The 22,115-nt window shown below is 43.3% G+C and overlaps 1 protein-coding gene across 2 annotated transcripts in view; it reads right to left on the bottom strand.

Moving 5' to 3' along the window:
* Positions 1–22,115, bottom strand: part of NCAPD3 (non-SMC condensin II complex subunit D3) — a 61,783-nt gene that overhangs the window by 19,419 nt on the left and 20,249 nt on the right. For both annotated transcript variants that reach the window (XM_068556191.1, XM_068556192.1), the window contains exons 14-24: positions 19,810–19,883; positions 19,136–19,270; positions 17,880–18,100; positions 11,510–11,701; positions 11,096–11,193; positions 10,884–10,999; positions 8,462–8,569; positions 6,285–6,399; positions 6,075–6,185; positions 3,700–3,938; positions 2,966–3,045 (exon numbers count right to left, since the gene is read on the bottom strand). In XM_068556191.1, coding sequence (XP_068412292.1) covers positions 2,966–3,045; positions 3,700–3,938; positions 6,075–6,185; positions 6,285–6,399; positions 8,462–8,569; positions 10,884–10,999; positions 11,096–11,193; positions 11,510–11,701; positions 17,880–18,100; positions 19,136–19,270; positions 19,810–19,883 — 1,489 coding nt within the window. The remainder of the gene's footprint in view (positions 1–2,965; positions 3,046–3,699; positions 3,939–6,074; positions 6,186–6,284; positions 6,400–8,461; positions 8,570–10,883; positions 11,000–11,095; positions 11,194–11,509; positions 11,702–17,879; positions 18,101–19,135; positions 19,271–19,809; positions 19,884–22,115) is intronic.

The following is a 22,115-nucleotide window of genomic DNA, read 5'->3' as shown; positions in this document are numbered from 1 at the left end:
GAAACCGAGCCCCGAGGGGGTGGTATTAGGAGGAGGGCCTGTGGGAGGTGACTGGGTCACGAGGGCAGAGCTCTCACCGACGGGGTGAGCATCTTATAAACGAAGCCCGAGTCCCTCCTCCCCTGCCGCAGCGTGAGGACACGGTGCCGTGAGGACAGGGTCAGAGGTCTGCTCTCTGGAAGCGCCTCCCCTCACACTCCCCACCTCCAAACGGGGAGGGGCAGTTCCTGCTGTTTATCGGCTGCCCAGTCTTGTGGGACTTGTTCCAACAGCCCAGAAGGCCTGGGACAATCTCTCAGAGCCCTTTCAGTGTCCACACAGCCTCCTGGTCCCCCAGCTTCATCGACTCAGGGACCGCCCCCCACCAGGACTCTGTGTCACGACACCGAAGCCCCCACTTCTGAGGTCGGACAACCCACCCTCACCTGCCAACCCATGCAGCTTTCTGACTCCTTCATCCCCTCACGTGTCCTGCACGGAGCCCTCTGGATCCTCAGTTCCTCCCTTTTCTCCCAAACCAAGCCATCTCTGCCTTACTTCCTTCTCTATCTCCATGGCCCATCAATGTAGTCACCATCTTGCCCTGAACCCCTCCGGCCCCTGCCTTCTTGCATGCCCAGAGCATCTGCCCGGCTCCCCTGAAACAGCCCACCTGCCACCTGGCCATCACCCTGACTGCTGTGCTACACGGGCACCACCTAGTGGATAGACGAGGAAACAGGTCATACAATTTTGTAGCCCTCATATTGGGGGTTTATAGGACCAATTAAAAATGCTGTGCAAGAAAACCATAATTCGAAAAGATACATGCACCCCAATGTTCATTGCAGCACTAGTCACAATAGCCAAGACATGGAAGCAACCTAAATGTCCATGGACAGAGCAATGGACGAAGAAGATGTGGTTCATATATACAATGGAATATTACTCAGCCATGAAAAAGAATGAAATAACGCTATTTGCAGCAACATGGGTGGACCTAGAGATTGTCATACTGATTGAAGTAAGCCAGACAGAGAAAGACAAATATCATGATATCACTTACAGGTGGAACCAAAAAAAAAAAGGGTACAAATGAATTTATTTACAAAACAGAAAGATTCACAGATGTAGAAAACAAACTTATGGTTACCAAGGGGGAAAACGAGGGGAGGAGTAAACTGGGAGATTGGGCTTGACATACACGTACTAATATATATAAAATAGATAACTATTAAGGATCTGTATAGCACAGGAACTCTACTCAGTACTCTCTAATGACCTATAGGGGAAAAGAATCTAAAGAAGAGTGGATATATGTATATGTATACCAGATTTGCTTTGCTGTACAGCAGAAACTAACACAACATTGTAAATCAACTATACTCCAATAAAAATTAATTTAAAAAAATGTCATGCATCTTTGTTCATGCCAGAATTGCCAGGAAATCCACCACCTGGACCAAAAATAAATTCACAGGGCTCTGCCGCTATAGTCTCTTGGGAAGATCTGTCTTACCAGATACATATGGAAAAATTAAGATGTTTAAAGTAAGCAGATAGGCCTGACCTTTGGCCTAAAAATAGAGGACAGATTAATTTAGTTTTTCAAAGCTTTTCAAATCATGCTCCACATTTTTACCATGGTTCAAACAAATCCAGAACGCAGGGATAAAATGGAAAGGTTTAAGGGGGAGGGAGAAAATGCTACCAGAAGTACTGGTTTTCTCACTACAGTGGAGATTTCTTCCTGTCCTTCTAGTTTCCTTCTGACTCATGCTCTCATCACCTGTGGCACAGGCCCTGCACGTGGTCTACAGAGCGAACAAGGCCGTAACATACACGTGGAGGAGCTGATGCAAGTGGGGAAGACACGGACAGGCAGGTTAAACACCCACCCTCCCCTCCCGGGCGTGTCCTCCCCAAGCCCCCCAGCACTGGCGCTCCTGCCTGCTCCTGGGCCGCACGTGGCACACGGGCTGCAGGGCCGGCCTGGGGCAGAGGGGGAAGGCGAGAGGGCACGGCATAGCTGCCCCATCCCTTTCCCAATTATACACAGAAAAAGAAAGCATAGCAGCCTTAGCTTTCCTCTCTGACTCTAGACGTGCTAATTAGGATGTTAACCTTCTACCAGTTTACTATGTAAAACGTTTCTCCTTGGAAAAATATACCCAAAGGAAACCGAACAGAAATCCTTCCACGGAACTAGAGTAAACCACTGGTGACCATATTTGGAACCAGAGGGACCCATTACTATATGCTATTTATAGTTAATGAATCTGTAAAGACCTCTTCCCAACTGTGGTAGCTTCTGCCATGCATTCAACATTCTATTTTCCAACTGCAGACTTGCTTTAAAAAGAATTACTCATATAATATAATCAAGGTTAGCAAATTCTGTGAGATCATTTCTAAACCCCTTGAAAATACATCTTTAATTATAGAAGGATAAGAATTAACAGTGGCAAGGCAGTCCCCCTGCCTTCCAATTCTTGGGAAATACCCATTTCCAAGGAGCCTTGTAAACCATACCCTATGATTTCACACTGAGCAATTCTGTGTTAATCCCTAGAATTTCTTCCTTGCAGCTTCTGCACTCAGGAGAAAGTCTGAACTCTTCCTACACCGGCCTAGAAGCCAACACTTACTGGCTTCTGCTCTCGACAGCTGACCACAGCAGAGGCCCACACTGCTCTTCCCTCCTCCGTTTGGAAGAACAAAGTGTCAGCAAATGTGGTCAGGGCTGGGATTATTCGATGGTCAATCTGGACAAGGGCTTCTTTGTTTTTTGTTTTTAAACTTACGTGAAAACTAAAGCTTTGTTACACAGCTTAGTATTTTAAAAATCGGCTAATTTTCTAGCAACTGCCAAAAGCTCACTAAATCCTAAATAACGCAACTCTAAACCAGTTTTAAAGAAAAAGAGATCTTTTCCAGAAACTAGGCCAATCACTCGGCCGGCTGGCTGGCGCGAGGAAAGACTCACCTGGCGATGTCTGGGTGCGGGTCCACCAGCGTGCTGACGAACCGGAAGAACAGGGAGCCCTTCCACTTCACGAAGTCCTCCTGCTCGAGAGAACGAAGGCTCACGCTTACAGGGGCCTCAGCACACAGCCCTCTGTCCCTGGGGCCGTGGGCGCTCACATGGGAGAGTGTGGGCAAGAGAGCCCGACCGTGACTCAGCGCCCCTGCCTGCGGGGAGGCGGCTGCACCCCGCACGAGACAGTGAGGGCATGGACACATCAGAACAGACACACAACACACTTAGAGATCAAACAGCATTTTCCCCTCACATCAGGCTACACATGCGCGCTCGAGCTCTGTCCACGCAGACGTGTCTCTGCGGGATCTCGGAGCATGTCTGCGAGGTCACCCGGGCAAGCGCGAGGGTCCTCATTGTACAAACGATGAAGGTCCGTCTGGGAACACCGACCGTTCACAGAATCGGAACCAGACCTACTCGTCTATACGTGCTTTTCTCTACGTGCTGTTTACTTGTGAAAACAAACTTCACCCTGCACAAGGGGGTCTCTGAACAAACACCCAGAAGGAATATTAGGAAGCAACAATCTGTTTAAACGTCTGTCCAGAACGTCAGAAGAGTGGCATGTGAAACTGCACGTGAGCAAATACCTGTGCCTCTACTACAGTGCCGCCCGACTCCTACGCTGCTCAGACCCCCGAACAGGAGCGGCCGGCCCGGCGAGCCCTCATGCGCACCTGCAGGAGGTTAGTGAGCAAGAAGAGTGTCTGCTTGCGGATGAAGGGGTCCGAGTCCTTCAGACACACAGAGATGCTGGGGATGTACTTGTCCACCATGACCGTGTACCGGATGCAGAGGTCGCACAGGACGATGATGGCGTTGTTGCGGACGGCCACATCCCCGCACACCTCCAGCTCCCGCACCAGGGCCGGGATGCTATTCTTCGCCAGATCCTCGTGCTGCAGGCACAGCTTCCCTGCCGCCGAGAAAGACAGACACCCTGACTCGACTCTCGTTCTCTGCCTCACATTTTCTCCAGCTGTATCCTGCTATGGATTTTATTTAATCAAATTTAAAACATCACATCAACAATCACAAACAAAAAATCCAAGGCAGACAGACCCATACTAAATATTAAGAAGTGCCAAATAACCCCGGGTTTCATGAGACAGACACTCCGAGATGTTCCTTCACTTCCTTTCAAAGTCAACATCTGAATTTTGGAGTTATCAACTTACCTGGAAAAACACCAATAAAATGTAACCGATGACACTTTTTACTTTTGATTATACACATAATTGATAGAAGCTAAAAAGTTTAATAATGAACTTGAAATCTGAGCTAGGTGAATACATAATCGTGTCATTTATTTCATTTCTTGTTCATAGTTAGGAGAAGGAAGGCTGTTGTTGAGTTTTGTGTTTGTGTTTTTTTTTTGGCCTGGGGAACATTTTGCTCTTATTTACACTTCTGAGATTTTTGAAAAATAACATTACCAAAAAATTCGTAACACGTGTTAAGCATACACAATCACAAAAAAAAATTCAAATTTTTTTGTGAATACTGACAGAAGTCAGTCTTCTTAAGATAAACAACAGTGTGAGGTCATGCAAAGTATCAAATAAACTATCTCTGTGTGTGTCTGTGTTAGTTTCTGCTTTATAACAAAGTGAATCAGCTATACGTATACGTATGTCCCCATATCCCCTCCCTCTTGCGTCTCCCTCCCACCCTCTCTATCCCAACTCTCTAGGTCATCGCAAAGCACCAAGCTGATCTCCCTGTGCTATGCAGCTGCTTCCCACTAGCTATCTATTTTACATTTGGTAGTGTATATATGTCCATACCACTCTCTCACTTCATCCCAGCTTACCCTTCCCCATCCCCGTGTCCTCAAGTCCATTCTCTACGCCTGTGTCTTTATCCATCCCTGTCCTGCTCCTAGGTTCTTCAGAACCTTTTTTTTTTTTTTTGATTCCATATATATGTGCTAGCATATGCTATTTGTTTTTCTCTTGCTGACTTACTTCACTCTGTATGACAGACTCTAGGTCCATCCACCTCACTACAAATAACTCAATTTCGTTTCTTTTTATGGCTGAGTAATATTCCATTGTATGTATGCGCCACATCTTCTTTATCCATTCATCTGTCAATGGACACTTAAATTGCTTCCATGTCCTGGCTATTGTAAATAGAGCTGCAATGAACATTTTGGTACATGACTTTTTTTGAATTATGGTTTTCTCAGGGTATATGCCCAGTAGTGGGATTGCTGGGTCGTATGGTAGTTCTATTTTTAGTTTTTTAAGGAACCTCCATACTGTTCTCCATAGTGACTGTATCAATTTACATTCCCACCAACAGTGCAAGAGGGTTCCCTTTTCTCCACACCCTCTTCAGCATTTATTGTTTGTAGATTTTTTGATGATGGCTATTCTGACTGGTGTGAGGTGATACCTCATTGTAGTTTTGATTTGCATTTCTCTCATGATTAGTGATGTTGAGCATCCTTTCATGTGTTTGTTGGCAATCTGGATTATCTTCTTTGGAGAAATGTCTATTTAGGTCTTCTGCCCATTTTTGGATTGGGTTGTTTGTTTTTTTGATATTGAGCTGCATGAGCTGCTTGTAAAGTTTGGAGATTAATCCTTTGTCAGTTGCTTCATTTGCAAATATTTTCTCCCATTCTGAGGGTTGTCTTTTCGTCTTATTTATGGTTTCCTTTGCTGTGCAAAAGCTTTTAAGTTTCATTAGGTCCCATTTGTTTATTTTTGCTTTTATTTCCATTTCTCTAGAAGGTGGGTCAAAAAGAATCTTACTGTGATTTATGTCATAGAGAGTTCTGCCTATGCTCTCCATCTCTTTATGATGTGAACTGCAAACTTATTTCTTCATTCCCAGAACTCAGTGCAGTGTCTGGCATACAGCTCTTGAAGAACAGACTTCATGGTGCTACATTATGAGTATAAAACAATCACAGGTTTGATGGTAATAAATTAAACAGGGAGTGTCCGGCAGAGCTGGGCGCTCCTACAGTTACCCCCCGAGCTTACAAGCTTATAAATCACAAAGCACACGTGGAGAGGCTGCCCCGTGTCTCCTCACTCACCCAAGGTGATGACGGCATGTGCTCTGATCATGGAGGGCATGACAGAGCCCTGGAACCGGGAGATGGGCTGGGAGGATGTGGCCTCACTGCCGCCTGGGTCCGACGTGGTCACTACAGGAGGGAAGGGAAGGGAGGAGAGGTCTTGCTGCACTGCCACAGGGCAAACCCACCCCGAGGCAGCAGGCGCGGAAGGCACGCCAAGGGCCTTACAATGCTCCGTGCTGGCGGAAGCAGCCAGGATGGATTGCATCAGCAGGAAGGCTCTCTTGTCCACTCTGGCTGGGCAGAGCTGGGCGACGTCTCCTAAGGTGAAAATGTACTTCACCTGCCAAGAGAATGGGTTTTGCAGTAAGAATAAGGCAAAAGAAAACGAACTCTATCTAGGTTAAGGCCGTGTCAGTGGAGTACTTTTTCTGTCCCCCAAATTAAATGGCTGGTTTTTTCCCCCACAACAACACACAGCCATTGTAAAAATCCAGTCACTGCTTCAACTAGGGTGACTGTATAGGTTTATCATCTATATCTAGATACTCCTGCAAGTCAAAGGGGTGCTGTGACAACAGAGTGGACCTCGGTGCTTCCAGGTAAGTGGGGACACGGAACAGCTGACTGACAATCCCGCCACCCACAGACACCATCCTTGTTTTTCTGTATGACTTTCTTTTCATAGTCACACGGCTTCATGTTGGCTTTTCTCACACACTTGCCAATCACACTAGGTTGAAGTTTGTGATTCTAAATTTCAGTATCAGGCATCCTTTCATGTCAATATATACGATCAATATGTTTAATGACTACGTAAGTATGTTAAAAACTCTGAATGTCATCAAGGTTGACCGCACTATTACTATACATTTATGTTGACCTAATCCCTTCCTGTTTGCATCAGCTCTGATGGACACCTTTGTGCCCTGGGACAGTGTTCTGCCTCCTCAGAGGGGACGTGCGGGGTGAGAGGGCGTATAGCCTGTTGCACGCTTTAAACTCACTTCCACACTGTCCTCCTACTTAGCTTACTAGTAAGACTCCTACCAGAACTTGTGAGAACGTGCTTCCTCAAGCCACCACTACTGTGTCTTTATTGAGGACCTTCAGCTTAACAGTTAAGTAATACTTATTTTTTTCAATCGCAAAAATACAAGGGTGATGCTAAATAAACAGCAAAATGTTGAATAAAGGCTTTTTAGAGTAAAAAAGCTAATAATAAGGATGTGTGTGTTTAAAGAGAACTGAACACACTGTATCTCAGTGGATTAGCAGCACATTTGAATTATATTTAAAGAAGAGTGAAGTAAACAATATATATAGGGCAAACTTCTCCATATATTTTGACCAAAGGGTAGATTTTGGTGACATATTTAACAGAAAAAAAAAATCTTAGCGGGGAAAACTCACTGGTCATAGTAAGCATTTTTCTTAGATTGGGTCGGGAATCCCAGACAAATGAGTGGAGCAAGACCCTCCAGAGAAACCCCGGGTCGGGACCACTCTAAACATTGTGGCCTCTGACCCAAAACATCTGGGTTCTCGTTGATCAGGATATTTTTATTACCGAACTGGGTGTGTATTAATGCCCTGGCACAAAGGGTCTTCTCCTCCAACAAATCTAAACATGGCCATCAATCCCCAGGTCCAAGTGTCAGGGGGCAAAGAAGGAATTGAACACAGAAGGGAAGTGCTCTACTAATTTTCAAACAGACAAGGAAAATGACCAGTTTTGGCAAAATGATGGCCTAGTCTGAAGGGCATCAAAAAGCAGCTCATTTTTGCCCTTATGGGACAGTGTCAGATGCTGGAATCAGAATCACGTTTTGCTGACAGTCAGCTACTTGAACCAGAAAACGGGCCCCGCGTTTACTGGCTCAAAGGCACCTCTTCACGGCACAACTTCTAAAGCAGGGTGCATGCCACACAATCTCACTGCTCCCAGGGCAGCAGCTTCTCCAGCTTTCAAATATCTCATTTGTTTTAGACATGACCTGGGAGCTGTTCTATAGTCTGATATTCAAACAGCTTGCCAGACACATTAGACAATTTTTAAAAAAACATCAAACCAACAAGCCGACAGAACAAAGAGGATGCTCACTTTACTCTTTTCTCACCTATTACTTCTGAGCTCACAACACACACTGTGTTTTCCCTGTCGGATCAGGAATCTCACAGGACCCACCTGGGAGAAGGATTTACCACCATTTTCCCCCAGATGATAAGTATGGGAGAGAAAAATGAATAGGTCACCAGTAAAAAGTTCTTCTGAACAAGAGTAAGCCCCAGGCTAGGAAAATCCCTTTCTTGCTAAGAGTACTGAAGACACACCTCACACCGCCGTCCACAGGCCCGGCCGACGCGAGGAGGGGAGGAGGGCGCTAAGAGCGGCAGCTACTCACCGCCAGGTCTTCGTTCATCCTCCCGGTCCCGTCCTCCTTCAGAATGATGTCGGAGAGGCAGCGCACACAGGCGGAGAGCACGTCCTCGCACGCCTGCACCAGTAATCCCTGCGGCAAGCCAAAGGCCATCTCTGAAGGGCACCGCGCATCCATCACACTGCCCGCGACACACAACTTGCTCACAAGAAACTCTACGGCCTTCAAATGCATAAACCGCAAGCCACGGAAACCCCAGCCATCATGCTTTTGCATCTTTGCTCTTTCAGCAATCTGGCAATGCGAACTGGCTAAGTGGAATTCACGAAGAACACTTATGTATGCTCTTTGTAATATGCTATATTTACTACAAACATATATATTTATGTATTATCTTTCTTTCTATTGTTACATTTGCCCTAGAAGAGGGAAAGACATCTATTTAGGAAGATCTACTGCCCTAATTTATAAGAGATCTGTAATAGCAGCGCTCCTCCAATAGAGAAAAACATTGCAATTCTTCTGGCATATGTAGATGGTGAATTAACTACTGTAATAAAGAGTATATTTCAAAAAGACAGAATAAAAAAGAACAGTTTTTACCCTCCTGAAATGTATTCATCAGAGACAAGTTTTCAGAGTCTCTTATTAGTTAAAGTGACCTCAAGGGGGTCCCACCTCCAGCCCACACATCTCACCACGCTTATGGGCCGAGGAGCTCGGTCACACCCTATAACCCGGAAGCCACTTTCCCCGGGAGGCCGTCCCTACACACCCAGGGTGAGCTGAGTGGCTCCGCCCCAGGACCGCCACGTTACCAGACACTTGCTTCCGTTTCAGGAATTATTCTAAGACGTTGGGATTACAGGTTAACGTGTAGGTCTCCCACATTATGCGGCAGGTGCCTTAGGAAGGGGCAGTCTGAACCACACCCCAGGGAGTGCCCAGCAGCAATACCACAAGACGGTACTCTAAGTTTGCCAAATTGCTGGCAAACCATCATCACGATCCAGACATTCGTAGTCTGACTCGGCCTAAAATGTGTCAAAGCTATTGTCTTTATTAACGTTTTACAAAATGACTGCACTTAAGATGTTAACAGACTGCACAACCTGGAGCTTCTGAAATGCACGCGCTCTGTCCCAGCTTGGCTGAGTCCTTAGGCCCAGCACCCGGCTGCTAGTGAGAGGAAGACCTCAGAGTCTGGGCGGGGCCCGTGGTGCAGGCCTGGCTCCGCACTAACGAGCGACGTGCCGCAGACACTTGGGGGACGGCGCCCTCACATTCTGCCACAGAACCTCCATTTTTTCCTACAGCATTCGTTCCTCATCATCAGCCTTTTGTTTTGTTTTTACCTGTTTTCTGCTATTCAAATATGCTCCCTACTTAGGTAATGTTCCTTATTTAAAAGTTTTTCACACACTTTCTTGGATCAGAGATAAACAGAAAATCAAATAAAGCAAGTATCCCCTTCACCAAAAAGTGCCAAAAGGTTTATGCCAGGTAAACACCAGGCACAGAAAGAGCTGGGCATTTTTAATTAACTAAATTTTAACCTGTTTTAAGTCCTAAGCAAAAAAGTTACAGTATATTGTCTTACTACAATGGTTAACTTATCAGGAAAGGACTTTTTAAAAAGAACCTATACGAGAAAATGAAGCTTAGGAAGGTGGCAGGTAGCTCAGATGAAGCAATAATGTTTTTATTCTGGGAGATTTAAATATATTTCAGCAATTATTTAAATTAATTTTTGACTTCTAAAATCATTATTAATAACCCCCAGTCCTAAAATTTTTCATTATGATTAGCACTGTCTAGGAGTATATTTCATGATAAAAACTGAATACATGGTAGTAAGATAATTTATCATTAGAGATACTTAAATGGATAGCTTTTGGGGAGTCAAAGTAACCCTCTGTGTCACACAGAACGCTGGTTTGGGGTTGTGATGATGAATCCATAGGGAATGTCAGCAGGAGGCTCTGGGAACTCTGGGGACAAGAGATACTAGGGTGACAGGATGATGACTAATCAGAAATCTTCTGGTCTGGAGGGAAGCCGTGACTAGAAGGAAACCACTTACACATCCTTGGAGTGAGGGAGGAGGGTCTAACAAGCTATTGTGAGCACCGAGGTTACGATGATTAAAAGACAACCTTGTAGATTCGATCTTGGGAACAGGTGTCCGGCTGGTGTGCTTCCTAGAAGACACTGGTACCCAGAACCAAGGAGGTGACCTCCTAAAGGAGCTGTGTGTCTTCAGCCGCCAAGATCTTCTTGGGGAACGTCAACTGCTTGTCACGTAGGTGCTTCCTTGGAGAACTAACTGATGGGGACCACCCACCCTTCCAGGTCTCCGCGGAGAACACATCCCCAGCTTCAAGGCAGAGCATTACGTCTACGTACAGACAAATGACAGACACACCCAGGAGAGTCTGTAGCGTACCTGCTCCTCCGCTGGAGTCTCTGCAGATGCTCTACAGAGTCTTTGCAAAGTATCAACAGCTGGGCTGATCAACTTTGGTGACCACCAGAATCCATTCAGCTTACTTTTGATAACATCTAAAAAAGAGAGTCAATTCCCTTGAAGTTTAACTCTTAAAAATATATATAAAGTGAGAGGCAGAGCCTTTTCATGATTCTCCAGTGGACACTCACCTGTCACCTTGTTCCGGGTGCTCTGAGGAAGATGCTTTGCAATATGCCCGATAACACAGAGGATGTGCCCTAAGGTGTCTGCATTGGGGTCCTGCTGCCTGTGGAAAGGGCAGAAGAAGTATCAGTATAGAACCAAAGTAAAAATTGCTGCCAACAAAATACTTTTCTTCTGGATTATCAGTACTGGAGGAAGTAGGGTAGCATGGTTTAGGAGTCGAGTTGGGGAGCATTAAGGCACTTAATGTACTTGGACAATGAAAGCCTAAAAGTGATTCTTTTTTTCCTGTTTGTTTTTATGCCAGAATTTAAAGAAAAGATCTGGGTATCTATGAAAGAGCCCACTTCCTTAAGACATGAGCTTTGTTCCCAAGACTCTCTCGTGTCTGGTGGCAGCTACATTACAAGCACGCGAACCTGCTTATCTTCTCCCAGGACTTTATGACGTGGGTGTAGTCCAGCGTGGGTGACGAGCCAGCAACCTTGGAGAGCAGCATCCAGGCCGGGGCAGCGTGCTCCTTGCCAGTGTGGGAGAGCACATTGCTTACAAAAGTGGAGGAGAACTTATCTTTCTTGGACCAGACATGAAAAGCCTTATTTAAATAGCGGCTGGAAAAAAGATGAGAAAGCAGAATTGTAACTGTAAATACACAAAACTGTTCAGACCTGACCCTCGGTGAAGGGTATCAACTTCTGCTCCAGGATTCTGGCACATAAAACATGCAAACAGAGGTTCCTGGCTAGTGGCTCATCTGATAGCAAACTACGTATCTTTCTAATTATTATTACACTGAATAAGGTATATTTACCCCTCCCCTGCCCATAAAGTATTTATTTTTAAAGAAAATAATAAAATTTCATAATTCACTTGAGACCCTCTAAAATTTCTATGCAAACGTATGGGGTAAGTTACCAATAACAGGTACATCCAGAGTCTACAGGGTTTTAGTAACAAAAAAATGTAGACATTGTCCTTTTTTCAATGGAAGGATTGGAGAGAAATGACATCCTAGCATTTAAATATGGTGATATTAAATGAGCTCGACTTTGCTATGACCTGCCAATACCACTCAGAAATACATATATCAAACTTTTCTAAAATAAAAAATGCTTCTGATGTATTAAAGTGTTTGTGTGATGTCACTGCTATTTTTAAACCATTTCTTATTTTACTTTTTCCTATAGCACTGAATGACATCATATGACTCATGAGACAAATGCAGTATTATATATTTAAGTGGAGAGAAAAATAATACATTTCTTCCCCCAATTAATCTCTTCTACTGCTAGGCACACACACACACTCAGATTAGCAAGACTTTCTCATTAAATGAAAAAAAGAATTCTCAAAGCACGCAGAAGGCAACTATAAGAAAATAAACACATCTACACACAATAAGCATATGCATATAAATGAATGGTTTTATTAATGAATTAGCTTTTGGTTAAAAATCTATCTAGAGTTTTACTGCAAATGACTAACATAATTTATATCTGACTGCTATCCAAAAGCAAGATACATGAAATCAACAAATATTTAAAAGTTTACGTACAAGCATCACACAGAATATTAACTGAACTTTACTGCAGGAAGCAAACAGAACGACAAAACGTCCTCTGAACTTCCAGCTTTGAGATCTCAAATCTGGCTCCTCTCTGACCACGCACGCACACCCTCCACATGGGCTGAGCCGCCCCCAAAGCCTCCCAGCTGGACCCTCCATTAGCCGCACTGCCCATCACAAGCAGGGGATGCCACACCACTCAGAATGCGGTTCAGCAAACACCACCTGGTTTCCTGAAAAGCACTGCAGACCTCTATCCTAATATCAAACCAAAGCAACCCCCCTCAGTGCCCATCTCAGTGCCCCCTGCTGGACAGAACTGACCACGCTCTCCCTTACACTCCGGTCGACTTGTTTGACCCTTTTCACTAATTCCTTTTCTTCTAATCACACCAACGGCTGATTTTGAAGAGGTCTGTTCTTAGTCATCTTCTCTAACCTACAACCTAACTCTGGGCGATGTCCTCCATCATCAGGATCGTCGCAAGCTCACCCTGAAAATGGGACTCCATCCCCAGCCCTCCCTCCACCCCCCGCCCCGCCCCACCTCTGCTTTCCGGGCCTTGTTCAACAGCAACCCCACCCAGAAGCCCTTTCAGTTAGGATTCCTGGAGCGGCGGGCCTCTAAGCCTTTGCGTTGCTATTTCCAGCCTGGAGACCCTCACCATTAGGCCTGCCTGGTTACTCTCAACTCTTTCCACCTCTAGGGATGATTGAGGTCACACCACCATCAAAAGGAAGCTACCCTAAGCTGACAAAAGAAAAAAAGGTAAAAACCCATGCTGCTCCACGTGCTCCCTCCTGGCTGCCGCGACTCCCTTTCCACTGGCCTGTGGGCAACCAGAGTGGAGGGCGCAGGGCGTCCTCAGCCCTCAGAGCCGGTCCCCCCCTCCCCAGCTTCCCACCGCTGGACAGCTCCTCTGCAGCCAGCTGCTTCCCCTGGACCCGGTCGCCACGCCTTGAGCTCGAGTCATTCACCGGTGGCCTGTGTCCTCAGACTCTGGTCACAGACACAGCCGATCCGTGACACCTCCTGTGCTATGAACTCCTGGGGCCCCTGCAGCACACACCACGCATGCGCCCGCGGCCCTGCACTGGCTGCGTCCTCCACGAGAGCACCTCCCGCCCCTTGTTAACCGCCAAGGTCCAAACTCGAAGCTCACCTGCTCTGCGGAGTCTCCTGTCCCGAGCAGCTCCTGGAATCCCAGTTACCTTCTGCTTATTAAAGAACTTGTGATCACAAGAGTTTATTTATACAACTCTATTCCACTAGCCCAACTGTTCTCAATCCTTTTTTAAAGTTGATTCCCTTGTTCAGTGGCTCTCACACTTTTTCTGCTCAGGGCCCTTTTAAACTCTTAAAAATTACTGACCACCTCGAAGACCATTTTTGTTCATGCGGGTTATACCTATCAATATTTGCCATACTAGAAGTTAAAACAGAAATTTAAAAATACTTATCTATTAATTTGTCAGAAATAACAATAAGCTAATTACACGTTAACATAAATAATGCAATTCTTCCCCCCCCCCCCCCAAAACCTGGTATCTTTCTCAAAACAAAAAAAAACTTGGTAAGAACAGTGACGTTGCTTTGTACTTTTGCAAATCTCCTTATGGCCTGGCTTAAACAAAAGACGTGCATTCTTACATCTGATTCTCCATTCAATTTGTTTCAATATCATCACATGGCTTCTAGGAACTCTAGTACTGTCAAAGAGTAAAAGTGGCAATGGCACATGACATCTTAATATTACGATAAAGGCTGCCAACTAAAAACTGCCACTTGCCATCCGCCTCTACAAGGATAAGGTCACTGGCCATTGCAGTCCCTTGACCTTCTACACCTCCTGAGAGGAGTTCAGGGCCAAGACCAGGAATGAGGCCCTCTGTGCTCTGGGAAAACTGGCAGAACAGGCCTTCAGATAGGTAGGTATTTTCAGGAAGATTTTATGAGCCCAACTTCTTGCATCTTCTCATACCTAGAAAAGCACTAAAATCCATTAACAGAGACATCCGCTCCTCGTGACCAGCAGCAACCTTCTACCAAGATGTGTGCTTGATTGCCCATACGCCCCTCACCAAAATCACATATATACTGACCCGCGCCCCCCCCCCCACCTCTTCAGAGCAGTTCCTCAGTTACAGAGAGGCTGTCTCTTGGACTACAGTCCTCAGTAAACCCCAAATAAAACTGAACTCACAGCTCTCTCTGTGTATGTGTGTTTTTAAGACGACAAGAGAGTCTAAGCTCCTGAATCCACCACACTTTGAGAACTGTTGCCCCTAATTCCACCCTCTCCTTCCTAACTTGGGCAAATACATTGTTTTCTAAATTGTGGTAATGTACATAACAAAACTTATCTTTTTAACCATTTTAAAGTACAGAGATCAGTGGCATTAAGCCCATTTGCACTGTTGTGCAACCACCCACCTCCAGAGCTTTTTCTCACCCCACACTGAGACTCCGTACTGTACCCCTTAAGCAGTTCCTCCCCACCGCCCCTTTCTGCCTCCCAGAGTCTAACTATTCTAGGGACCTCACATAAGAGGAACCATCCAATATTTGTCCTTTCATGTCTGGCTTATTTCACTTAGCATGTTTTCAAGGTTCATCCATGTTATAGCATCTGTCAGAATTTTGTGACTTCTTAAGGCTGAGTAATATTTCATTGCGTGTATAGACCACATCTTATTTATCTCTTCACCAGTGCATGGACACCTGGATTGTTTCCACCTTTTAGCTGCTGTGGATCACGCTGCTGTGAACATGCTGTACTGGGCAAACACTGAGCATCACTTTACGGAGAAGAAAAAGGCTGAAAGCTCTAGTGCTTATATTATGTCCTCTTTTGTGTTTCTCTCTTCCTGTTCTCTGTGTTTCCTTTTATTTCTGGAGCTCTCTCCTCCTACTTTATAAAGTGTATCCTTTCACATATTGTTCTTTTTCAGAAACTTTATCCCTTTCAATCATCCTTGATATTTTCTACATACTGGTTTTCTGACTTCAAATATGCACAGGTGTTTCCCCCATCTTAAAATGAAAACAGAGAGCCTATGAAGGAAGCTATGACACATCTTAATTGCAGGTAAGTTAAAGACCTAACTGTAAAGGGGAAAGAAAAAAATCAGACTTCTAGGAGAGTATATGGGAAAATATGTATATGATTCTGAGGTAGGAAAAGATTTCTTTAAAAATACATTAACTATAAAGAAAACCACTGACAAACTGAACTCATCAAAAGACATCATTAAGAGAGTAAAGAGGCAAATCATGGGATGGGAGAGATATCTGTAATACATATAACAATGCTTGTACATAAGTATATAATGAACACTTCTGCCTGAACAAGCAAAAGAGTGACAGCCGAATTAAAAAAAAAAAAAAAAAAAGGGCCCGAGACCTGGGCAGGTAATTCACAATGTGAATATCTAAATGCTAATCCACCTACGAAAAGAGGCTCAACTGCATTAGTCAACATGGCAGTGCAAATTAAAACCACCAAGAAATACCAGTATTGGTCCAAAATGGACCAAAAAGGCTAAAAAGGAAGACTGACAACACGAAATGCAGGCCAAGATATGGAGCAACTGGAACTCTCATTAAGTGCTGCAAGGAAATGTAACTTGGCCCCACCACTCTGGAAAGCTGTCTGGCAGTAACCATGAAAGACGAATAAAAGCATACTCAACAGCACTGCTCCTAGGTGTACATCCAAGAGAAATGTGTGCCAAAGATACGCATGGGAATATTCACAACAGCATTATACCTCGTAATAAAAAACTGGAAACGACCCCTAATCTATCAACAGTTGACTGGATAAACTGTAGCTTATTCACAAATGTCATACACACACACACAGAGCAATGAACGTGAATGAGCTATAGCTGCACACAGTAACTTGAATGAAATCTTGTATTCCTTTGAGTAAAAGGAGTCAGACACACAAAGAATACATACCACATAATTCCACTTACATGAAGATGAAGAGTAGAGAAAACGCACACATGGTGTTAAAATCACAGTGGTCGTGCCCTTTGAGGAGGGAAGGAGAGCGATGGGAAGGAAGAGTTTTCTCAGGCCGAGCAATGTTCTATTTCTGGACCTGGGTGGTGGTTACATGGCTATATTTTCTTTTTGATATTTATTGATCTTACAGTTTGTACGTTTTTCTATACATGTTATATTTTAGCATAAAAGTTAAAGAAATGAAATAAACCTCCCAACAGTTTCTCATGAGCTAGTATACACTGGGTGTGCACAGTAAGATATCCCTAAGAAAAGCAAAAAAAGTAGTTGATTCTACTGCTGGCTAAATTCCTCTCCCTTCCAGGAATTTCAGCAAAGCATATAGTTGGTACTGAGAAAATATTTAATGAGTGAATGCATTTTCAGTCAGATTTTTAACAACAAAAGGGACCTTAAGAGATCATGTAGTGTAACCGACTCTTCTTACAAATGAGAAAACTAAGGCCCAGAGAGATGGGGTGATTTGCCAGGGCCACACACGGTATACTAAATCTATTATTATCTATCAGTATCTTTTTTTTTTTAATTTTTATTTTATATTGGAGCATGGTTAACAATTATTAGTATCTATTATGATACTACATCTATTATTCTTTCTATTGTATGATAATTCCTCCATAAGTACATGTAAACAAGCAGGGAGGTGTTTCTTATATGATAAAGAAAAAAAGGAAAGGAAAAGACAGTCAAGGGAGCACAAACACAAACCAGCCGCAAGATTACTGCAGTAGAGATTAAAATTGATCAGTGCAGGTGCTAACTCTTCACTGCATTGCTCACTGCACAGTGAACACCCAGCAAATGTTATCAAATGGAAAAAATGCTGCAGTGTGATTAAGTCAACCAACCCAATACGATGTCAGAAAAAGTCTAACTTGTCATACCCAGGAAGTCATCTATCATAGTAACTAGTACTGTGGAAAGTTAACGTTAATATAGCAAATCCATTAATGCTTTCTACTACATATTAAGACATCAATTAGAAGCTGGAAAACACTCAGAGAAAAGCAAAGGAAGGCTTCACAAAAACCGTCACCACAAAAATGCTAAGAGATTTGAACTAGGTCAAGGGAAAAAGATCAAGATTGAGTCTTCGTATATTAAGCAATGTGGAGAGCTGATTTTCCGAGATCGACACAGGAACTGGTAACGAAAGCCCTTCCTAAGGACAACCAGTTGCACGTGAACGTACCCCAGCTCCTGGCGCTCTGTGCTCAGCAGTGTCAGCAGCGTCCAGGCGAGCACCTGGCTGTTGTCCCCGCAGTGGAACTGACCATGATGCCTGATGTTCTGCAGCAGGAGCTGGTCCAGACACTCCAGGGCCTTGTCCTGCACGGTGCTCTCACCGTCCATCACGGCCGGGACAACGCCCCCCAGCCAGGCCTTCTGCACCTGGACACACTGAGGCTGTGCCTGAGGAGTCGAAAGTCAGGAAGTCATAAAGACGCCTACGCTATCACAGGTCTGAACACGAATCGGGGAAGCTGTGATCGATGTTTTAGGATATGTTACAAGTAGTTGCTCACATAATTACAAATAAAACATACAGTGGGAAAAAAAACAACATTCCAAATATATGTGAAAACCAAATTCAAGCTCCAGTAACAGTAAATCAGTGCACACTTAAATTTTAAATTTATTTATTTATTTATTTTTGGCTGCATTGGGTCTTCGTTGCTGCACACGGGCTTCTCATTGCTGTGGCTTCCCTTGTTGCGGAGCATGGGCTCTAGAGCACAGGTCCAGTAGTTGTGACACACGAGCCTAGCTGCTCCGTGGCATGTGGGATCTTCCCGGACCAGGGATTGAACCTGTGTACCCTGCATTGGCAGGTAGATTCTTAACCACTGCGCCACCAGGGAAATCCCATACTGGAATTTTAGACTTACACAGTGATTATCTTATTATTGGTAGTGAGGCAGCACTTTTTCGTAATTCACGATCGAGAGCAAATAATAAATTTTTATCCTAAGGAGTAATTAGAATAGATGCTAACAGAGAAAGTCAAAACATGCATTGCTTAATGTCTTCTATCATGAAATAAAGAAAAAAACTCACTTTTAAAATTCTTCAAAAACTAATTATTTGGCAAAAGTAAATTATATATAGGATTAGTGGATCTGCTCTTTTGGCAATATCACCTATATAGGTTTTAATGGACAAAAATTAATCTAGGCCTCTTGCCTAACCAAATTAATTTTAAAATTCACATTTCTATATGAGATTTAACCTGAAGTCAAGAGAATGCTAACCATTAGCATTCTCTAGCATTAGTCATATTATATTTAATATGAAATGCAATCTACCAGAGGTAATGGACAGATTCCTTTCTCTTACACTGTAGAGTCCTACAGTGGACTTAGGAGAGTTTCTAACAGGTACTTCATCAAGCTGAATTATTTGTAACGTAAAATACCACCCATCAGACACACGGTGGCTGCGTCTCACCGTAAGAAGCTCGGTGAGAGACTGCAAGGCCTGCTTGCGGACAGACACAGCAAGGTCCCGACACCGGTCCTGCAGGATGGACAACTCTTCTTTCATACCCGAGACGTCACAGTGCTTCAAAATGCTCACTAAGACCTAGAAGGTCATGTGTAACATGAAGGGGTGACTTAGGCATAATGTCAATACAAAAATCAAAACTGCAGACAAAACACTGCTGTTTAAGTTTGTGATTCTTTCATTTTTGAGATCATAGATCCATCCCCCCTCCCAGTAACATCCCACCTTTTAGAATCTGGTGAAATTTAACACCTTTCTGGAGAAAACTTGACATACATTTTATACAAACTAGTACACTGAAACAATTTCAGGGGTTTCATGAACCCTATCAAAATCCATCCATGGTCCCCAGGTTAAGAATCCTTATTCTAAAAAATGAAATTAAGGATATAAAATTGTGATTCCTAAAAAGCCAGCAACCCAGTAGGAACACTTAAGAACAGATGATCCTTCAGTTCATCTATGTAATTTACATTTAACAGGAACAAGGTGAACTAACATTAAGAGAAAAGTGAGTAATGAATATGGCCGAAGCGTTTTTAAAATAGTCTCTTGCAACTTCAAGTTGTTAGTGCTTAAAAAGAGTACATGAAAAGAATGTCCAGAAAAACTCGCACCTGGAGTGCAGACTTCCTGACGTTGGTCTTCTCGTCTCCAACCCTGCTCCTCAACATCATCATGAGACCCCTTCCTGTTGAGGAAACATCACAGTCATTACAGCCTGAGAACACCACACAATCCTGAGAACATGCTGTAATCCAAGACTGACTCATTAGCTGGTTTTAAATCATAAGAAATCAGAGCATGAAATGACATAGAAAAAGAAGAAAATTCAAATAATTACCTATTCACAATAATGCAAAAGGCAGAGTAGTAAAATTTTAAAAGGGCATAAATTCTGGAAAATTTAGTTTTAAATCCAGGCTCCTAACTCTAAAATTCTGAATGAATTACTTAGATCTCTATTCTGTTTACTACAAATGGTAAGATCTAAACCATCGGGTTTTTTAAAGACTAAGTAAAACAATACATAACAGTAGCTTTAAAACCTTTCCATTAATGGTCCCTTTACACTATTAGAAATTACTGAAGACTCCTAAGAGCTTTTTTAACGTGGATTATATCTTTTAATATGAATTAGAAATTTAAACTGAGAATTGTAAAAAAATTTAATAATTCATTTTAAAATAGCAAGGCACGTCACTTATAAATGGTATATTTTTTAACTAAAAAATAACTATTGTCCAAAACAAAAAAAATTTAGTGAAAAGAATGCCACTGATTTACATTTTTGCAAACTCTTTAATGTCTGGCTTAATAAAAGACAACTGATGGATTCTCATCTCTGCTTCTATCTGCTTCTGCCTGTCTGGGACCTCTGTAATACTCCAAGTTACGCTTGTGAGAAAATCAGAGTGTAGAAGGTAAATGACATCTAGATATTATTATGAAAACTGTATTCACTTCAAGGACCCACTGAAGGAGGCTTAGGGACCCCAAACCACACTTAAGAACTGCTGAGGTACAAGAAAGAACATTAAAAAATGAAACAGAATACGGAAAGCAATAAAGAAAATCAATGAAATCAAAGTAGGTTCCTTGAAAAATATCAACAAAATTAACAACATTTTCCTAGACTAAGAAAATAAGAGAGAAGAGTCAAATTGCTAAAATCAGGAATGAACGAGGGAACATTACTACTGACTTCACAGAAATAAAAAGGTTACACTACGAACACTACAAACAATTTTATGCTAACAAATTAAGTAACCTAGATGAAATTTCTACAAAGGTAAGAATTAGGGAAACTGACTCAAGAAGAAACAAAGACACACTTCCCCCCATACACAAAGGGCCAGGACCAGACAGCTTTACTGGAAAAGTCTACCAAATGTTAACAAAATCGCCAATTAACAAAAATTAATACCAATGCTTCATAAACTCTTTCAAAAAACAGAATCTCTTCTGTTTCACTTTCCACCTCCCTCTGTGAAGCCAGTATTATCCTGAGAGCAAAACCAGACAAAACAGCTCAAGAGTACAACAGACCCAAATCCCTTCTGAATATAGACATAAAATCCTCAGCAAAATATTAGCAAATTAAACCTAGCAAGATACAAAAAGGATTATACGCCATGCTTGGGATTTCTCTTTTTTTTTTTAGAAAGTTTTTTTTTTTTAATTAATTCATTTATTTATTTATTTTTGGCTGTGTTGGGTCTTCGTTTCTGTGCAAGGGCTTTCTCTAGTTGAGGCAAGTGGGGGCCACTCTTCATTGCGGTGCGCGGGCCTCTCACTATCCGCGGCTTCTCGTGTTGCAGAGCACGGGCTCCAGATGCGCAGGCTCAGTAGCTGTGGCACACGGGCTTAGTTGCTCCGTGGCATGTGGGATCTTCCCAGACCAGGGCTCGAACCCGTGTCCCCTGCATTGGCAGGCAGATTCTCAACCACTGTGCCACCAGGGAAGCCCCATGCTTGGGATTTATCCCAGGACATGGGAAAATCACTCACTGTGATATACCACCATAGAACAAAGGACAAAGGCCACGTGATCATCTCCATAGATGCAGAAAAAGTATTTGCAAAATCCTACACCTATTCATGATAAAAACACTCAACAAACTCAGAACAGAAGGAAACTCCTGCACACCGATAAAGGCCATCCTGAAAAAGCTCACAGCTAACCACTCAGTGGTGAGAGACGAAAAGCTTTCCCTCTAAGAACAGAAGAAAGACAAGGACCTCTGCTTTCCCCACTTCTTTTCAACACCACTAGAGGTCCTAGCCGGGGAAAATAGGAAAGAAAAAGAAATAATGGCATTCAGGCTGGATAAAACAAATAACTCTATTCACAGATGGCATGATCTGATATGTAGAAAATCCTAAGGAATCTCACACACACACACACACAAAACCTTTTAAG

The sequence above is a fragment of the Eschrichtius robustus genome, chromosome 11, assembly GCF_028021215.1.
Source record: "Eschrichtius robustus isolate mEscRob2 chromosome 11, mEscRob2.pri, whole genome shotgun sequence".
Taxonomy (NCBI): domain Eukaryota; kingdom Metazoa; phylum Chordata; class Mammalia; order Artiodactyla; family Eschrichtiidae; genus Eschrichtius; species Eschrichtius robustus.
Note: the sequence above shows the minus strand (reverse complement) of the source record. Positions and strands in the feature narration are given on the sequence as shown.